At 36.6% G+C, this 21,896-nt stretch overlaps 1 protein-coding gene across 1 annotated transcript in view; it reads right to left on the reverse strand.

Moving 5' to 3' along the window:
* HLCS (holocarboxylase synthetase) overlaps positions 1–21,896 on the reverse strand; it is a 127,521-nt gene that overhangs the window by 93,402 nt on the left and 12,223 nt on the right. The window contains exon 5 of the mRNA XM_035545978.2: positions 18,700–18,882. Within this exon, the coding sequence (XP_035401871.1) occupies positions 18,700–18,882 (183 nt within the window). The remainder of the gene's footprint in view (positions 1–18,699; positions 18,883–21,896) is intronic.

A 21,896-nucleotide genomic window follows, 5' to 3' on the forward strand; every position in this document is an offset into this window, starting at 1 on the left:
TTAAGTTCAGTATCAGCTTTACAAAAAGAAATGAAGTTTTAAGATACAGGTAGTGAAGTATGATGACATACTGAATACTTGGGTGTTAAATCCTTCACCAAACACTTGCCAAGTCAGTTTCAAATCTTATTAGAAAAATTTTGAATGCAATAGCACATATTCAGATGTTAAAACCTCTTCTAGAATTCACAGCTCTGTCAAAAATCACTAGAGGATTAGACTTAAACATGTTTTAAGACAAGCAAAATAGTAATTGCATACTAGCATTTCACTACATATAAGCACAAGAACACACACACACACACGAAGAGAAACAAAGAATATAGGCATCAAAAGATCCTCATATTTTGCATAATTCTGTAACACACATAATAAAGTTTTAAAGATCACTTTTAAAAGATACTGAAAATTATAGGGCAAAATCGAATTTAGTAGTTTGTAGCTCTTCATCTCATAAATTAAATAGCATATGACCACCTAGGCAACGTAGACTGGTTTCAGAATATAACAGTAATTGGGGTACATTTGCTGCAACAGACCATAAAGCTGACTTTGAGGGTAAAGGATCAATAAGAACAAGGTCTACCTTTGACATAACATCACTACATAACACTTCACAAAAACGAGCATTGCAATGAAAGGCCTGATAAATCAGAGGACTAGTAGGTGTTGATTTATCCTACCAGAAAAAGGCGTGATAAATTACGTTTTGACCATTTAATTCTTTGTGACACCTACTTCGTAACAAAACTGTTGTGGTTTTCTTTTTGAAGAAAAGTATATAGCAAATTGAGCATACGTGCAATCATGCTAAAAATAAGTACAGAGAAACTATGCAGAAGGGAAAAGACACTCCACTTTTGCACTGAAACCTGAACATTATGACATTATGCATATTAGTCTAAAAGGTTTGTTTGGTTTTTTTTTGTTTGTTTTTTTTTAAGATCTAAGTCACATTTAGAAGAATGAATTAAGGTATAAATCTAACCCTAAATGCTGTATGCATTTATTTTAAATTGCTCTCAAAAGTATTCAGTATCGACTAGAAAAATACAGAAGAATTTTGTTCTCAGCTAATAGGGCAATAAATTAGATGCAATATATTCAGCGGGTAAAACTGGCTCTGTTAAACAACTATCACATAATAGTATTTTTATTTGGTACCAAAACTTTTTTTTTTTCTAACTGCGGATAAAATTGTTTGCTGAAAATCTTGGAATTAGTAGTAGAATGAGTTAAGTAAATAAAACCTAAGAAAATATTTTTTCTTAGCACTGATAATACACAGTTCTTAGTTTAAATTTTTCCATCAGGTTTGTTTTGCCTTTCAACAGGTTTATATATATATAAAATGTGACTGAATTTAGTGTTCATGAATATGAAATAGTGGCATAGGAGCCAAAGATTCTCTTCTCAGCACTGCAAACACACATTAGACCTGAATGACAAAATTTCTGCTGTACCTAGCTTTTGCCTCTCCTCAGCAGCAACTCCCAGTTCTGTCAAACTGCAAGGGGGTTTGCGGAATATTGGGGTGAGACCACAGCACATTTTTGCATGTACCACAACTCAGAGATTACAATACAGTTATGTCCCTGAAGTTGTAGAACTAACGTTCAATATGTATCATACGTTTTATAACCCTTTCTAAAACTTATTCAGGTTGACATAACAGTTTATAAATAAATAAATAAATATGATAAAAGAAGCAACCTAGAAAAGTAGATTTTCTTGGGAATTATATGTTATAATGGCAAGAACGTGCATAGTATGTTATTTATAATATACATACTCAAAGAGAGAAAAACAGCATTAATATAACAACAACTAACTTTCACTGTAACTGAATTCTCCTAATCCAGGATCCTAAAAAGCATTAGCATGATAGCATGGGATTGTTTCAAAACAAAAACAAACAAAAATACAACCAGCAAACCAATGCTTTTTATTCAGTGGAGTCTAACATAAAAGTTACGCTTCATGCTTTACAACTATATATAGCAATAAAAAATTTAGGTATCAAACTGAGAACTCTCAAGAAAGCCTCTATAGTACTTAACTTATAAATTAATACATTTTTCTTACCAAATATGCTAAGTTGAAAAATCAGTACAAACTACTTTTACAGTTATCCTGGCTGCATGTTGTTTTTTTTTTGTTTTTTTTTTTTTTTTTAACCACGTTATAATTCTTCTTTCCCTTTTGCAGCCCTCTTTCATATTTAACACTTATTTTCTTCTGCTGCTTTCTTCAACGTTGCTCAGAACAAAAGAGGAATTTTTTTTCCTCAGAGGAAAAATAACAAAATAGCAAGCAAAGCATATACTACACCTTCCTTTAACTATAAGGTTCCTGACACACGCAGCTTCAAGAACTAACTTCAGATCCAACCTCCTCAGACAGCAGCCATCTGAAAGCATTCCTGCAATTATCAGGGGTAAATGGGGAAAAAACATCAAAATGTAATTTGTCACTTAAAGGTGGACATACATCACACTTAGCCCTTACAGGATACAGGGATAAGAATGAGCATTTAACAAGACAAACCCTTCAGCCATTCCAGGGCTGAGCTCACTTTAATTGTCATATACACCACTAGCTCTGCTCCAACAGACCCACCTGGCACACAGAACTTACGGTATTTTAGACAGCACGGCAGAAGTCAGAACTCGTAACTGAAATACACTGTGGTTTTTGTTTTTCTGGTTTTGTTTTTTGTTTTGACTTACAGAAACATGGTGCTCAAAGAAGCAAACAAGAACAGATTCAAGAAAGAGGCGAGGCAGTGCAGGAAAAATGGTCAACAGAAGCAAATACAAGCAGCCAGGAGCATTTATGACAGTGGCACATTCTTTACTGTGAAGGACTTTTGATTCCCTTGACTTGTCTCTGAGGATAACCACCTGTTTCTGTTCTTATGAATATTTATTTTCTATCACTGTTAAAATAGTTGAGGGAAGACACCATCTGCCAAATAAAATTTTGCAGACTAATGTTCATTAACGGAAATGGTAACATTTCACATAGAATGCAGCCTAGGGAGACCTCATTTAATAAAAACTGATCACAGCGCACAGAAGCATGCTTCAGTGTTGCCTTAGGACCCCACTGAATAGCACACCTGAAAAACAAGATTAATTCATTTCTTAGACTTTTCCCATTAAAATGTTGTATTAACCCAGGTAAGGAAATACCATTAGGGCCAGAGGGCTGGGAGGGAGAAGGACAGTGAGATAATAAACAAAAAATAACTCTCCAAAAAGTCTTGTTAAAACTACGTAAGCAGTAAACGCTTGTTGCAAATCAGCAGTGATATACCTATTGGAAAGGTTAGTGACTGCAGTGCAGTAACAAGCTTAAACCTTCTGACAAGGTGTGAAAGCTTTTAAAGTGGGGTAACAATGCAGCTTAATGCCAGTTTTCATTCTGGCTTAGCCACCTGTGTATGAAGGAGACTTCCAGCTCCCTGGGCATATGGTCATACTGTGCCTTTCAGACGCTCTGGCCGACCATGGCAAGTGGTAGAAGCTGAACTTCAGAGCCCTGTTGTAATACTAAAAAGAAAAATAACCAAGGTCTGGGCAAGAAACTTAGAGAAATAAGTACAAAGACTACAACATCCTACCCAGACTATACTCTTGAGTCGAGAACCTGGACAGAATGAAGTAAAAGCTTTGAAAGACTACAAAATAGCTCTGCACAAATCCACCCCAAAGATGAACTTTTAACTGATTAAATATGAACCACCTTTGTTGAAGCCTCTTGATTAATATTCCCAAACCAGATGATTAACTTTTGAAAACAAATTACACTAAAGTAAAAAGTTTCAGGAATTACCTCAACCACTGAAAAAAAAAACAAAAATTTAAATGTATTTCCAGAATAGTTCCATACAAGCTAATGACCTCAAGCTACAGAGAAAGTCTGTATACTCAATCTGTGACACCTAATGATTAATTTATCCTTCGTTAAACAGGGACAATTTGGGTCTCTGTTCCTTGAACCAAACAGCCAGAGAAACAAGAGACTGAGCAAAGTGATTATCATTTAACAGTTTAAAGCTTGATGTGTACTTTCAGTTTGTCTAGCTAATATTATTACCCAAATCAGGGACGCGACGGTCGTTGTGAAAGTAATGTTCTACCAGTAAATAAACATATGCTGCTAAGAGGAAGGGACTTCTCTGAACAGAAAATTGTTTTGTATGGAGCAATAAGGATAGCACTAATTATTGTAAAGTCTACTGCAGTTCAAAAGTGTCTAACTTGCTATTGCTGGACTGCTGAACGGACAGCATCATTAGACAGAGTGGATCGTGTAGGATAGAAAAAGCCTGAAAATATTTAGAGAAAACTGAAGTCCACTCCCAACTCCAAAAGGAACTGGTTTCTGCTGAGATAACAAAAGCATATCCATATCGTCGCTAGCTATTCATCCATATCATTTAACTGAAATACCAGATTAAACATTGCTGCTTCTCAGATGTTGCCTATGGCTAAAACGGTTAGAAGGAAAAGTTTCCCATAGTTACAAAACCTGATGAACTTCCCCTTCAAATGAAAAAAATAACTAATGACTGTGCAGAAAGGGGCAGCTTTTGTGAAAAGCTGCTGCTGCTGCTCAAATAACATGACTGTAAGGACAGAGCAGCAGTCAGATCAAGACAGTAGGCCTCTTTAAACCTGCACCTTTTTCTTCAATAGTGGCCAGCAGCAGAGAGAGAAACAACAAACACAACAAGCATAAGGTTATTGTCTCTTCTACCGATCTATATCACAAGGATTTTTGAGCCAAAAATGTTGCATGTGCCTCAACTCCAATGAATTATTCTCCCATGAAAGTCACATCATCTTTCATAATCAGTTCAAAGTATTTCTGCTATCAAACATACTCCTTTGAAACAACTGCTGATGCATTCTAAAGACAAAAGTAGAACTTTAAATGTTTTTAGGTATTCCTAAAAAACAAACAAACAAAAACACACCACCAACAACAACAACAAAAAAGAAACAAATTCAAACAAGCTGCCTGCATATTTATGGTAATTTGCTGCTTATACTGCTTGTTAACTTTGGGATTCGGCCACCCCCTCTCTATATAAGTGAAAGATAGGAATAAGCATTTGCTTTGAGCTACTGTAATACAATACAATAGCAATGAAAAAGCAAATAAAAAATCAACATTTAAAATGCAGTCCAAAAAACTGAAAACTAATTAGATAACTTCCACCTCTGCAGCTGCTGTTCCTGTCAGGTAGCTGTGGTGCGTGACCTAATCGTAATACTAACAACTCCCATTTCAGAAAGAAAAAACATACATCTTCCAGACCAGAAAAATGCATGGATAATTGCTTATTTCATATAATGAGTCATAAAGACAAAACATGCCATATGTGATTTTTGTTTTTAATCTCGAAAATTATGCAGCAAAACCCAATTATTTCTCCTTATCAAATAAACAAATTTTAGGGATATCTCCTGGAATTTATTTTTGTTGATTCTGACTACATGGAAATGCTGAGACACATTCCCACAAAATAGTTCTCTCTATACCTTAAAATTATGAGCATCTCAAATTGTTTTTCAATTACTAAAAGTTGTTTTTGTACATTACGTGGATAACATCCAAGTACAGTTCTTTAAAGTGGAAGAGATGGTGGTATGTTTTCCCTGACTGAGTGTTGTTCTTCCTTCTGAATATAGTGAGATTAACCTCACGTTTTCTACTGAAGTTATGACCTACATCATCCATTATTAAATAATTTACAAAGAAATTATGACCAGTTGTTTCATTGTAGGTGTAACATGTAAAAAGGTATCAGGACAAAACAGGAAAAAGGAAACACGCATACTACACAGGAATACACTTTATATCCCAACATTTATCTTCATGTTTGTATCTTAGCAAATAAAAATCACCTTATTTTTATTTAGCTTCTCTGAAGTAGTTAAAACATAGTATTCACTTTCTATAAAGTCTGTACTGAAAGGAAGAAGGTCAGCAAAAACCTACATTGTCTGATGAACGTTTTGAGACTCTGCAGTCTGTGCACCTGCTTCTGAAGACTTGAGTTATAAAATGATCTATTGTTTTGCCTTCAAATCTTAATTCTCAAAAGGTACAAAAACTGTAAACTTTATATGGCAACCACCAAATTGCAGGGAAAAAACAAGCAGGGACAGACTGCACTAGCTTCCTGAACACTGATCCTGCTAAGGTTTGGCTTTGAATTAATTATTTTAAATGCACACACAGTCAGTTTTTACAAATTAAGGATATTTTGAAATGCTTTCTGAATTAGTATTTAAAATATTTGTTAAGTTCAACAATACAATTTGCCATACAATGGGGAAACAATACACACTAGAAAAGGAAAATAATTGTCCACAAAACAACGTGAAAAAATCGAATGCTGACCTGTACCTTATATCCTAGTGAAATAATCAATCCAGAAGCAGCACAGATTTTATAGCCAATTTTTTTAGACATGCATTGTAACTACCAACTGTAGGGAATGCTAGAATACGCAGCAATACAAGTTGTTTTCTACATGACCAAGTCTTGTTCCTTACCTCTGCCTCTTCAGCTGTTGCCCCATTCCCCTCTCCTCCTCCCACACAGTATTTGCTTTCCCTTTCATCCGGTATCAAAGCAGATCAACTAGCTCTTCCTCCTGAGGTTTTTCACTCTCAAAAAAGTTCTTATCCTCATCTGTCAAAGAGCATGCTCCAATTTGAACACTAGATAAATAGCTCACTTCTCGACTTTTCTCAGTTTTTTTTCTCTAGGCCTGTGTCATTTTCATCATTTCTACCGTATCATTAACAAAGGGGTAAAGGAAGAGGACTTGGCTTAATTTCTGAAACCTGAGGTTGCCAGTATGGCTAATAAAATAAGATGTAATTGTATATAGACTTGGTACCACACAGGTACAAAATTGTCAGCACAATTGATTCTCTGGTATACAAGGAAATGTTGGCACACACAAAACAGTGATTGGTTGAAATTACTAGGATTAAATCGTGCAATCCTATAAAGCACAGTTCTGTATAATCCAACTGTAAAATACAGGTTTGCCTGAGGGACTTAGCTACACAGCATTTTTAAAGAGGATACTTTTACTGCCAGAAGAAAAAGTACACGTATCGTGAGAACAAGATTTATTCTGATTTTTTTTTTACTTAATTGCTTTGAATACTTGTGAAATCTTGCTTCAATACTTGTGTAAATCCTCTGTACTTAATGTCACCACTACAATTGTCAAGTAACCAAGTACAGTGATTTACTAATTTGGAATATGTTCCACTTGTGAAGACTGACTAAAATGCAAATAAAAAAAGCTTTTATAGGAAAGTTATAGCAGAAAGTAGACCAAATGTCTGATTTAAGCTAGCAGCTGTTCTTTAATCAGCTTTTCACTATAAGAACTGCATAATATCAGCCAGATAGTCACATGCCAAATTCCATTCCCACTGCACCTGGAATTTCAGGATTTCCTCAACATGTCAGAAACCTCAAATCATTTCTTAAAATGAACCGTCAAAAAATAAATACAACAGAATCTGTAAGTCAATCTCTTCCTATCAAGTACTTACACAAGTCACACTTGAAATATTTTTTGCAGGCTTCATCTTCTCCACTTGAAACAACTGTACGGCAAACTCTGAGAATACTGGAATGTCTTCTAAATCAATTAAAACTGGCTAGCACCACTCTGTACTGAGTCCTAATTAAACCCCCATCTTAATTTCCCAGAGTAAATATCAGCTCAATAAACTTAACTAAAAAGCTTTGTGTTGTGGATGATGTTTTTCTGATGATAACAAACTTCTTCATAAAGTATCAACAACAGTATTGGGTAGCTGAATTGTCAGATAATTGTTAAGAGTCAAAGAAACATACTTGGAAGACCTCAATGTAGTAAATGCACTGTTTAAATAACAGATAAAGTTTGCAGTTCGTCTTTTTTGAAGAGCAATATAAGGATGGATTTGTATTTCCTCTTGCTTATATACTTTTTAAACTTTTCCCTTTAATTAAAATATAGAATCTTATGTCATGTAGCTATAATTTGTTTAAAAGTAAGTATACAAAAGAAGCCCTAATTAAATTGTTAGATAACCATTATGATGATTTCTCATTGTGGAAATGTATCGTCATTTCTGAGCAATGGTAACATGATAGCATCTCACAGGACTCCAGCTGATGCCAAGCCTGTTCTCATTTTCCCAGTCTCGCTTACATAAATTAGCTACAGGCCCCACTGACAGTCAGAGAATCTCCAAGTTTTTCAAGTTTGGAAATACTCCACTTTTGTCAGATCTTTACCAGTGAGGTCATAGTAAACGAATCAGTGCCAAATCGCCATGGATCTCCAGAGCGTTTGTCACAAGTTCTGGATTCTTGCTATCTAAAATCACCCATCTGCTCAAAGGCAGCACCCTCTGAACTCTGACTCCAAAAGGTTTATCGGTTACAACTTGGAGAGTGCTGAAACAAAATCCAAAACCAGTCACTTTAATTACAGCCTTCACATTAAGTTAGAATGTGTGCCTGTGCTAGACACAGAGCCAACACGAATTTGCATTAGTCTGCCACTGCGGATTTCAGCATATTTTATTTAGGTTCTTATTGCAAACCCAAAGATAAACTAAAACCAAGAAAACTCAGCCTCACGCACTGGCTCGCACCACTGTGTGCTGAGTGACCTATGCTCAAGAAAGAGTATTCAACCTTAATGCTATTCTCTGTAACTTCAGGGATGAGAAGTTAACTGAAAACATGAACACTTCCAAAATCTTTAAATATATATTACGTTATCATAATTTCTGGATGTCTTTTGTTCTCCGTTCTATACAGCACCAAAAGTACACGCCTATTGAAGAAAATGGTTGTGAAGTATCATGCACATTGACTTGAATGAAGCAACTGTTGAAACACGACAGAATAGACTTCAATAAGTTGTACTTTGCTCAGATGCCAGCACACAACAATTTCATAACAGAACTAGTTGTACAATACGATTAACTGCTACTTGGTACAAAAGCACTAACTTTCAGTTCTTACAGCAGCATAAAGAAACCTTTTATGGATACTGCTGTAAACAAGTTATTTCCTTTCATTCCTCAAAGCTTCTCGCATTTTCCAAATGATCGGCCAAACCATTTATTGACTCAATACATAGTCAAAACTTGTTTATAAACTGTATGCCATTCACTATTTTGTGCCTACAAATGTGATTCACCGTAGATTAACATAAACAGCATGCGTGCTGCTATCATGTAAGACCAAAAAAGAAAAAAAAAGAAAAAAAAAAACACGTTTTTAACTAGAGAAGTATAAAATAAAGGGAATGTCTGCCATATTTTTTTTTCCCAAGCAATACATAGTAAGTATTTCCTGAAGATAAATAGCAGAAAGGCAAAGGATAGCTTTAGAAAGCAACCACCTGGAATTACTTGGTGCCACATTTGGAGTCCCCCTCGTCTCTCGTCAAGATTTTTTAATTGAAAAGGTTTTACGGTATGTTGACACTACTTATCATTGATCTTGTGAAATTTACAAAGCAGTTTGAAAATTGAGGGAATGCTATACAGGCCAGTTGCTACAAACACACAAAGATTTTTAACGAAAGTCTATACACAACACAATGTGCAAAAATATTTTCCATCCCTTCCATATTTTTGGTTTTACTATGAGTTTCCTAAATCCAGCTAATAAGTGACCCCTAGCGGTTAGGTACCTTCCCTCACTCAAAAAGCTGCATAAAAAGCCTCAACTGCTTCCAGGTTTTCAGAGCAATATGGATTCCTGGTGATTTTAATGTAATGCCAACACTGCTAAAGCTCAGCTGTGCAGGGATGCTGATCGATACTGGAATCTCACACTGCTAGACAGCCTGACCCCTAGTGAATTCACTGAAAATACCCGCAGTATGCCAGCCTTTCTTCAATAAAGAGATCCATACTGAGCTTGAAAAAACATGTATGAGTGAATAAGTAATTGAGAAATAATTTAGCCTTCTGACGCTTCCAGAAGCCAGCAGAAGCAAACTCAGTTACCAGTAAGAACTCAAGCCTTGACTAGTCTGCAAATAGGAAAAGGACTTTCTATTGCATATTTAAATTTTGTCTCAAAAGTTAGTAAAAAAAAAAAAAAACATTTATAGTTTCTTAGTCTTTTGGACTTTCAGACTAGCTAAAAATGAAGTGTCTAAACAGAGCCATGAAATCCCAGTTTCTTGTAATTGTGTCTGAGGTTAAGTGTAGTACCCCTCGTCTTTTTGTCCAACGCCCCTTCATAACAGACACCTCCCATGCTTTCTCTCTCTTTCTCAACAGCATCAGCTAAATGCTTCTCAGCAGCAGAGGTGAGAGTTTATTTTTCAGCATAAAATAAAATAAATTTTCAAGGCAAGATGTCAGTATAATAACCCTCACTGATTGAAGCAAGCTCTTTTCATCTGAGGAGAGCCAAGAAAATACATTTTCTTCAACCTCTGGAGACAGAGGATTGCTCCTGTTCCCAGACAATGAGACTGAAAAGGCCACTGGAAAGACCAGCCAGCAGCAGAGACCTGAAAATTCGGAAAGCATTGCCCCTTCCCTGTCCCCCTCCCTTATTTGTGTGGGGCTGCTAGGTGTTAGGAGAGGAAGAGGAAAGTCCAACATAGCACTGATGTTCTTTCTGTGACGGTAGCATGCTGCTCGCCTTCCCTTGTCATGCTCCCATCACCCCTTTCAGCTGTAGGGAAGAATATAGGTGTCAGACAGCAAATCTAAAGCTACCCATTACTCTTCAAGTCATTGCTGCACCCCATAAAATTACCTACTGCTGTTATACTTAAAGAGTATCACTCTGCCACTGTATTCCCAAGCTCCTTTATCTCACCTCCCCTGTGACATTCCCTTCCTCCTGTCACAGCAACACTCTCAGTCCCTCACAAGTTCCTGCCTCATTACTACTTCTTGGCCTGCCAGCAGGGAGGTGACAAGAACAGGGTGGGTGTTTCTGTCACAGCTAGGTTTAAGCAGACTGGGAACCCCACTAACATCTCTTTATTGCCAGGAAAGACTGACAGAATGCCTTGGCACACAACTAGCTTTGAAAAGCATCCTGCCCTGGACTGTATGACACAAAGTTTACTGTAGAAACTCAACTTCATTTAAGCTTTTCTCTCTCTGCCAAATAGTTGGAACTCAAAAGTTTAAAAATTTTACTGAAGAACTGGCTGATCTATAATAGGAAACTATGCTAATACAGGTATATAGAATAACAGAATACAGAGGAAAATAGAGAAAGACACAAAGTACTTATTTCATCTCTGCCCATGTTACTCCTTTATTACAGGTTTTACAAATCTCCTGTTCTCTGAGATACAAGAAGCAGTACCTTGGTTCCCATCGACAGATTTCCTTCTCCTCTCCTCATTAGTGCTACACCTGTCTTCAAGTCCCACAGTTTATCCCTTCTTCTGTATGCTAGAGAGGCAAAGCACAGAAAACAGAAGAGCATCCCTCCTCACAATTATGCTATGAAGTTACCACAGATTAAGACATTATCTTGTGCTTGATGAGCCACAGTAACTGACCATAATCATTCTTTTAGCCATCCACAAATATGAAGTAAAAACCACACCAGCTTAAATCTCTACAATGTACGCCACCATGCCTTTAAGTCTTATGTCCAGCACTATCATGAGGAAGGTGCCCAAAAAGCCCTACAAATGCCAAGCAGTTCCGAGACTTGCTTTCTTCCAAGGTGAACCTGCAGAGAATGGAGCTGGCAAGCTTCTCACTTCTTCATTAGTAGACCCAGGAGGCTCCCCCTGAACACCAGGCAGCACTTCTGTGCTGTGCAGGTGAGGAGCCCTGGCACAGGCTGCCCAGAGAGCTGTGGGGTCTCCTCCTTGGGGATCTCCAAAAGCCACCTGGGCACAGCCCTGGGCAGCCTGCTCTGGGTGGCCCTGCTTGGGCAGGGCTTGGAGCAGGTGGTCTCCAGGGGTCCCTTCCCACCTCACACATCCTGAGATTCTGTAAACCAGGAATTTGCAGAGGCTTACGCCTCAGTCAGGGTAAAATTAGTTTTCAGATGAATGGCTTCCTATATTCCTCTGTCCAACAGAGATCTGAAGTGCCAAAGCAAGAGAGGGTCCCAAACAGCCCTCTTAGAGGGTCATTCTGTTCAGAACCATATAAAAACAACACCAGAATTGGGGACTATTATTAGAATCTCACATTGATACCCACAGTTTTTAAATGAATGACAATAACACTGAAATAGTTTGGGTTTGTTATAAAGAAACACAGTTAATTTGAGGAATAAGTGGAGGAATATAAAACAAACAAAAGCAAACCCACCCCCCCATACACATGCAACTCTAATTTTGCAAGCCAACAAATAACTTTGACTGAATTTATTATAGAAAAAAATTAAACACATGAAGTTAAGTTACAAGTATGTTTGAATTGATAGTACTGTTATCAATCCTGGGGTTAAACTTCACAGATAAATTCTTCAGAAAGCCACCTAAGAAAGGAAAACAAACAAAAACCTACCTGTCAGGATGCAAATGGTTTGCCATATGCACTGTTTTGCCTAAGCAGTTTCCCAAAAAGAATAAGTTATTCCAGCAAATAGACATTTCACTGATACAGCTGCATTTACATTGCCGCATTTACATGACAGGGTTTTGTTATTGGTGTGTTTTTTGTTGGTGGTGGTGGTGGTGTTTTGTTTTTTTTTTTTGTTTTTTTTCTCATGTACTGCCAAGTTTTCTGGCAATAATTCACTGATCAATTGAAATGATACATTAACAAAAGTAAAATACTTTGGACACAAACTATTCATCAGTGATCAGCAGGATCTTTTCAGATACCTCACAAGAGCATGTGTTTCATTCAATGTTTTTCTCATCTATCAGATTACTGCTGAACTAAAGAAAGGAGCAAATTTCCTTTCCGGAATAAATACTTTCAAAGGGCTCCTGGTTTTTGTCCTACTGGCTAAAAGACAGGAATGAAGCTACACTTTAAGGATGGTAGGAAAGAATAAGCAGGCTTCTTATTTTCTAGATGTGACTAAAAAGATTGGATAACAATCAAAATCAAGATTTTGAATTTTAGCATAACCATCCCTCACTTTAGCACTGGATTTTTTTTTATAAAACTGTGCAGTTTTGCAGTTGAATCTCAAGTTCTACAATAAGCACTGACATATATGGAAGTATTTCAGAAACAATTGTCCCAAAATGTACCCTGAAATCTAGGTTCATTATAGTGTTAGCTAAGAGTTCAAATTTCCCATCCTCAAAGAAAGATTTATTCAGGATAAAGTAACTTCATACTCTCTTTGCTGACATAATGGACTTGGAATTTCAAAACAGCCGATGGCACCACAGAATCACAACTTAAGACTACAGCCCAAGATGTAAAATTGGTCTAAGTGGTTCTGCTATGAAGTACCTGAGTTAGTCAGATACACAAAGTCATCTTTGCCCTGCGTTATTCTTTTCAGCATGGCATTCTCTACCTGAAGGTGTCCTTTAAAATTCAAGAGATGTTAAATTATTCTCTCTGTCTCCAGTAAACAAAAGTTAAAATCCCCAACTTCAAACTTCAGGCAATGTGCTTGTATTGACTATTTATTATTCTGGAAGAACATACTGTTTAAAAGATGGTTACTAGCTCAGCCAAACCAATGAAGACTGATTATATCTATCTCATCGTTTGGCTGCCATCCGTTTGAAGATACTGAAAAAAGTCACTCAGCCTAACACAGCCTGAGTTACTAGTCAAGTTTAAGAAGCTTCATATGAGCAAATGTGTGGGAGTAATGTACTTCCTAATGGAAATAATCACTATTCTGACAAATCTTTCTCATTCTTCAAGGAGTGAATTCTTGTTTCAAGTTTCTGTGAAACCCAGAATACGTTATGCTGAAATTTAGAGCAATAAAATACAATCCTAGCCTTTATGTCTGAAAAATTATCCTTTAAGATGGCAATGTGAAAGGGTAAATATTTGAGTGTTTAAAGGCAAAGCTGCAGAAAAAATCAGATCTCTATGCTTGAAGCTGCCACCGAACATATGGGTGCCAGACAACAGGCATACACTGATCACCATTTGTTTCAACACTTTGATTTCACCCAGCACCACAGTGACATAGAATTTTCTTTTTACAGCAATGCACAAGTCTACAGTCTGCTTAACACCGTATCAAGGAGAGAGGAAACGAAAAGTTCTGTGTTTCAATATCAATACTTTCCATTAAAATGACTTTTAAGAACAGCAATTTGTGCAGATTTAACTGAACTTTTAGCCACCAAGTAACCTGCCTTTCATACTACATTACTTTTGCTTCGAACACTGCCTTCATTGTTGCTGTAGCACAGTATCAATATGTTTTTTTCCCTAGTTAATTGAATTTAAAAATGTCCATATGTGTGTATCTGAAGTAAACCATACTTGCAAGCCTTAGTGCAAAAAATCTTGTGATGAAAGAGTTGCCTCAAGTGCTGTTACTTTCCAGGCCCATTACCCTGTACTCTATTTACAAGAAAGGAGATCAGGAATAAAATGTGCACGCTGTCACAGAAATCATTCAACACCAACAGCAGCCAGCGCTAGCTGACGATTTGACTAGCATAATTCCACATGCTAAGATATAGACCTCTAAACAGATGGACAATGTCATCCATTATTCAAGTATTAGAGCTTTTACTTGAATTCAAAGCTACAATATTACCAGAATTTCAATCTCAGATTGGTAGAGCCTCTGGCCATTTTTGGAAAAAGCCATGTAAATGAAAGAAACACAGAGGAAAAAAAAGAATAAAACTGATAATCCTTGAGATATGGAAATCAACCACAGCAGTAAGATTACTTGAAAAGTGACACACACAAGAATTGAATAAATCATATTTTCTAGTTTGACATTTTTTTCAGAAAGCTAATGGCAGTCTGTTGATATTTGGATAGCTTTTTTAAATCTATGTAATAAGACTGATTTTAAGGTGTTTGATAACCATATGAACTACAAACTAAATTTCAATATACAAACCCTAAGCAGAAAAATAACAATAATTCCAACCTCTCCCCCTCACAAGCAGCTGAAGGTTTTATTACAAAAGGTACCTTCTAAGACCTAGAGAGCAGACAAGAAGAACTTTAAGTCTTAATTTGTAATCAAATTTATAACAGTTAGCCTAATATGGATGGGACTATTAACAGCATTGCAATAATAATGTAGAAAGACATAGATTGTTCAGGAATTTTAGGCTGAGGAAAACACAAGAGAAGATACTTATTCATTCAATAAAGTTGAATAAATTTTATATAAAGTTCACAACATAGCAGAAAATTTGTCTGATGGAAGCTGTGAAGTGATAAAGGAAGAAAGGGAGTGGGGAAGACAAATCAAGGAAATCACACAGAACAGGAAACAGATCTACTGCAAATTGAAGCTTACAGAAAGAAAAAAACTAAGCAAACTAGCACTTTAAATTCAAAGAATTAAAAAAGGACAAAAACCTACATTTTTTTCTTAATGAAGTAGAAAATGCAGAGCATAATCAATTATTTCTCACACATAAGAAAAAGGAGCTTATAGTTTCTAAAATGCATTAGAAAACTCTGACAAGGTTAGGTGTTACCAGTGGTTTTTTTACATAGTGGTACAGATGCGACTTCCAGAAAGGAAGGAAGGCAGGAAGGCAGGCAGGAAGCCAATGAACTGCCAGCTCTTAAAAAGAAGAACACTTGCCATTCTTCTGTTTTCCCCTAAGTATCCACTAATGGCAACTGCTAAGAGGACATTAGGATTGATTGATCATCAGTTGACTCATCATGGCATTTCTTATTCCAGAGTGAAAAATCATCCAAAAATCCCTTGTTCTCAATGAACACAAATTGCTTAATCTCTCAGGATGTACTCTCTGATACATCCCAGAGACTTGTACAGGGCCATTACCCTCTTTCTACAAATAGTGACAATAAATAGATTGAAGTTCAAAAATAATAAAGCTAGCAAGACAGTTTCCTTCATCTCCATTTCCAGTACTCCTGAAATACACTGTGATCTGAAACTCAATTTACATATTTCTGAAATTATTCACCTACCAGATAAATTTCATGGTATCTTCTTGCTCTCTAGGAAAAGTTAGAAAACATGTAAAACAGAATGTATGTAGAAAAATAAATAATTTGCTAGAAAGCTCAAGTATGACATATTCCTTACCTATTTTAATATGCTATCGCTTTATTATTAACTGTAGCTCATACACACAAGTGGCAACTTCCTTTCATACAATATTCAGGAAGTATGTCATAGCCAAAGTGAAAAACATTGAAACAATGACTACACATATGAGTGCTGAAAAACTACAGTTTAAAAAATACTGTGGACAAACAACATTTTAAAAACAATCTTGATATAAGATTTAACTATACAGTATACATTTTAAAAATATCTTTAATGGCCTGCAACCTGTAATATGCCACTAGATGGCAAGTTTGGACAGAATTAGCTAACTTTTTTATAACACAGTATGATTGCTTGAAAATTGCAAGTGCATGGGAAAGATCAATACTCACAACAAAGAACGAAGGAAAAAAAGCACAAAAAAAAGTATGAGATCGATAACCTCCAAGTCTTCTGTATACAGCGTATTTAATATTAGTCAGAAATGTTGAATGAGTTTTAGTTTTGTTTTTGTCTGCCACACAAACAGATAGCTGATTATTTTGAGTTTACCACTGACAGACAGAGAAGAACTTGTTTTAAATCTGGTCACAGACAGAAGCACTGGCTGCACCAACCATGAGAACCGATGACTTGGAGGAAGGCTGGAACGGTAAGCAGCAGAGTTCCATCCTGGGAAAATGGACTTCAGCTTATTTAAGGAATTGCTCATTAGGATTCCTTGGAAAACAACCACAAAGGAAAGGGTACCCAGGTTGTACAACCAATCTGTAAAGTAAACTTATAGAGAACTTGTCTATTCTGAACCATTCTGCTATGCAGGAAGACCAGACCTGATTGGCTAAACAGGGAGCTTTTTGATGAACTAACATACATAAAAAGAACATGTGCACAGTGGAAACATGGACAAGCAATGAGAGAAGTATACAAAAACATAATCTGGGTATCTACAGACAAAACTCAGGATGGTAAATACCCACCAAGAGTTAATTTAGTGCTGGACAGTAGGGGTAACAAGAAGGGATACCACAGATTCGCACGTTCCAAAAAGTTGTTCAGGGAAAACACTGGTGAACTGACATACAGGGAAGACAACCTAGCAACAGACAATGCAGAAAAAGCTGAAGTACTCAATGCCTTTTTGGCATTGGTCTTCAGAGGCAACTGCACCCAAACATCAATGTGCACCAGCATGATCTGGGAAAGGAAGAGGCAGGAAACAATGATGGAATCGTCAACTGAAGGAGTACTCAAGAGAACCTGAACTCATTCAGATTCATAGGGGCAAATGGAATTCATTGAAGAGACCTGGAAAAGAACTGGCTTATGCAATTATGAATTTGTCTGGATCTGCTTTTGACCTGCCTGCCACACAATGAATAATGTGACACATCACATATTTTTCCATCTATAAGGAATGTAATGACTACCATACCCACCTTTCAGGCAGTTTAAGGATTAATGAGCCTGTACTGTGTTTTGAAAGTACAATCTAAATCTCAAATACCACCCAAGTCATATGAAAACATTCAGCTGTAGTATGTCCCTTTGTTCACTGATTGATACTGTAACCAAACAAGGATGTTTGGCTATATGATGGAAAGAGGCATCCAAGGAGGAGCTTTTACAGTTGAGCTCCGCTAAAGACAGACATCTCTTTTCTGTGCTAATGTAAGGGTCGCATAGAAAAGGAGCAGGAATCAGATAAGCATGCTAGGAATAAGAAGCAACAGGGCTAAATGCACTGCAAAACAACCACCTCGGTGATCATGAGTAGCCTATATTGCTTTTCAATCACTTACTGCTTTACCCCTTCAGAACAATACAATACGGTTCTCCTGTGTTTGAAGTTGTATTCAAAAATAAATAAAAAAAAAGGAAAAATAAGTTAAAATTACTGCTCTATATGTTCTTCACAGTTCTTCATAGCAGTGTCTCAAACTGAAAAGTACTATACAGTCAGCTAACTGTTTGAGTTATAAGGAACTGTTCTGTCTCCAACAAATACCAGAACATCCTCAGGAATAAAGCTCTTCATTGTCTAATTACACTCCCTTTCCCATTCACTCTGGACTTTCAGTTTTGGTCTGCCCTATCATTTTCCGTAATTTTCTGTATAGGCTGCAAACAAAAGATGAAACACACTTTCTACCTGCTTTTAAGTAAAAATAAATCCTGTCTTATAAATCAGTTCTTTCTGTACTTTACCACAAGCTTACGGTTTGATATTGCAGAAGTATGTAAATAAGCACAAAAATTCTTAAGAAGTATAGCAAATAATTAACCCTACAAAATTTCCTCATTGTTAAATTCAAAGCTACTGTTATCAGGTAACAAAATAGTGATGAAGTAGAAATTAAGCCTCCTGTTTACTTGTAATATACATGTAAAGCTCTCCAAACAAAAACACTACATAAGAAACAAGCTGTATTCAACTGAACACTGAATTTGTCTTGTAGGGTAAATCTCAATCAACTGAAATGTAAGTAAAAGCCTTACCTCATCAGAAGAGAGAAGGTAAATAGGCGTTAAAGGAGGAATTTCACTTAATTCACAACTCAGGCCAAGTGATACCAGGATCTCCTTGAGAACTTCATATCTCTTGGTATTGCTCATCTTCAGCAAATTAAAATCCTCTTCAGTTTGGAAATCCACAGAATTGATATCCAGTTCCAAGTGCACCTGGCAGGATATGTGCAAAGAGAACTTCAAAAATCATTTTACTGGCATTACACATTTTAGAGTGACAGAGAGAGATGGGCACAAGAGTTCCAAAGCAGCTCTGTCTTGACTCTGGTTGCTGAACTATCCAGCACGACTAGTGTCATTTAAAAGTCTCATGCTTTCATCATACCTACATGTAGAGTTTTATCATCCTAATAAAGGAGGGAATACCTATACATTTATAGGTGTCAGCTCAGAGACCACAGTTGCCAGCACGCAACAATTTTCTCGAAAACTACATAAAATATCCCTTCTAAATAAACCGATATCCTCCTGGAGGACTTGTTCAAACCTGTAAGTATTCACTAATTTAAACTTCTTCTGGGGCATTTTATGTCTGTTAGCACCCTACAACCAACATCAATACTGGTCACATTCCAGCTTGTACAAGAGAATAATTGCATTAATATTGAAAGACCTTTATCAGAGGTTGCACAAGATGAGAGGAATTCAGCCTGAGCAAATCCTTACTGTGTCACACAAATTAAGTTACCATCAGCACAGTTAAGGAAATGTCTCTGAAAGTCAACTAAGAACCCTACAACACCACTTTGTAGAGAATCACATCTCCAGCTGAAGCAGATGTTTAAAAGTAGAAATGATATGCATTAAAAAATCCCTTCTAGGCCTTTTTTTTCCTGTTTCAAAATATTTAGAAGCTTTAGCATTCTGCTATATGCACATTCATATAATGAAAATCACAAGCTGTTATTTGTGCTCATGTCTCCCACTTTGCACATTTTAACGATGTTCTTCCTCTTTTATAGATGATCTACTTTACTGGAATTCAGAGAAGTCTGCTGAAGGTAGCGGGGGACAGATATGGAAAAACAGAAGAGCACAGAAAAAGGGAAACAACTAGTCTGTGACAGAATATTTAATGGCTGATGTCACTGTCAACCCCCTGAAGAGAAAACAATAAGGCTTTTCAAATCCAGACTGGAAGTCATTTAAAATTATAAAATGACACTCTAATCCTTTTAATCTGATTTTTGAAGCTACACTGTAATGCCCGTTTTCTGGGGAAAACCTCTGCAGTATTAAGTTTTATTACAGCAGAAGGATCAATTTAAACGGTACAGCAAAGCAGGTTTTACCATGGAACTTGCAGAAATGGATAGCAACAGTATCTAATCAATTTTCTAGTACGAGTATAGAGCACATGGGTGGCAAAACTTCCAACAAAAAGCTATAAACATGTTACTACATGTACTAGTGTCCAAAAAACCTAGCAGATTTAATCTGATAAACTGATGAGAGACAAAAACACTTCTCAGAAATGCGATGAATATTTCTGAATTGAGTAATTGCTAAAAAAGTGCATGCTACCTGCCATGTAAGCAGTTACATCTGAGTGGTTTGGGCTGCTGAGATAGCTCTCCTATAACTAAAATATTGGTAAAAATATCTCCTAGAACCTTCCATAAGGTTTGTTCAGCTACATCTCCATCTATTTCCATCTATCTCCATCATCTACTTAAATACTGGTAAATAAATCTTGCTCTGCTTTTCTCAATGTGCTGCTTGAAAGCAAAGACAGAGTAAGGCAAGTAATACAGTTGGGAACAGCCCTGCTAAAAACTAAACAAGCAAAACAAAAACAACAACAACCACATTTCTCTCTGCTCCTGCTGAGGCTAACAAAATGTGCAAGTTATCTTCATGCTCATTTTAAATCTCTCCCACTTTAATAGCACAGACTATACACTCCCAAGACATAGACTTATTTTCTAAATTTAGTGGTACATCTTATCATCCCTTCTATCACTCAAAACGTTAGCCAACTACCTGAAGATTTCAGTAGTCAGTGGCAAACATTTACATTTAACACAGCCATGGAAGGTTCCTCACACCTCCTCCAGGAAGACAGAGAGAAACAGCAACAAAAAAAAAATGAACACTTCAACTTAACTATCACATTTTTGGAAGGGGTGGGGTTCTGTTTATCTGGTTGCTGTTGTTTGTTTTTTAAACAGCAATCACAATACCTTAATGCTGAAGAGGAACCTTTTTGCTGGGATGTTATTATTCTTAAGTGGAGCTAACAAGATTTTGGCTCATTTGTACACCTTTCCCCTTCCACCCCCAACGTGCTCTGAGCTACTTGTTAGGTGCAAAATGTTAAACATATACAAGTTTAAATGCCAAAGGAAGACTCTGGAAAGAAAAAAAAAAGTGTTTCCAGATGACCAAACCTTTCCTCTCCCCCCACAGAATTATAAGCATATATTACTGATTGAAAACATACTTGTCTACCTCTAGAAAACAAAAAAGGTTAATTTAAATTTTCAGTTTGTTTCAATTTTGATTGTAAATAGAAGAAATACATTCCAGACATATAAAAGTGTTTGTGTTTTTGTTGTCATTGTTTTTAATCTGAAAGAGCAGCAAGGCCAACACCATGAACCTATCATCCGTCTAGAAATTATCTGTAGCCAGAACACTGCTAAAGAAAACATGAAACCATTCAGTTCATTCACAGCACTAAGTTATAAACAGAACTGAGAAAAAGGTAACAATATCAGCAAAACAGTACCAGCAGAGCTAAATCAGCAGTGGCATTCCAGAGCTATTCAGACTAATCTTTATTATAGTTACTTGTTCGAGCAAGAAATTGAACAGCAGTTTTGGGGTATACAGTATGCAACAATGATAGAGGCCGGGACCTTCTCATTTACTACTCACAGATTTCCAAAAGGGTTGTCTACCTTAACCTTAAAACTTAGGAGGAGACTTCTTTAAGGTTTCTTGCGAGTTTTATCTTCTTTCCTCCTCTGACTTTCCACTTCACCATAATTCATACTTTTGTATGGAAGTCTATTTTTATGTTGCCATTATAACCCTTCTGCCTTCACTACCACTGCTTTTCCTGTTCCCATTTTCCAAAGTCTGCGAAGTGCACAGCTTTGTCACCATGCAACTTCCAGCAGGCACAAAAGGATAGCTCTGCTCTTGAAGATGCTTCCTTACTA

Source organism: Cygnus atratus, chromosome 1 (genome assembly GCF_013377495.2).
Source record: "Cygnus atratus isolate AKBS03 ecotype Queensland, Australia chromosome 1, CAtr_DNAZoo_HiC_assembly, whole genome shotgun sequence".
In the NCBI taxonomy this organism is placed as follows: domain Eukaryota; kingdom Metazoa; phylum Chordata; class Aves; order Anseriformes; family Anatidae; genus Cygnus; species Cygnus atratus.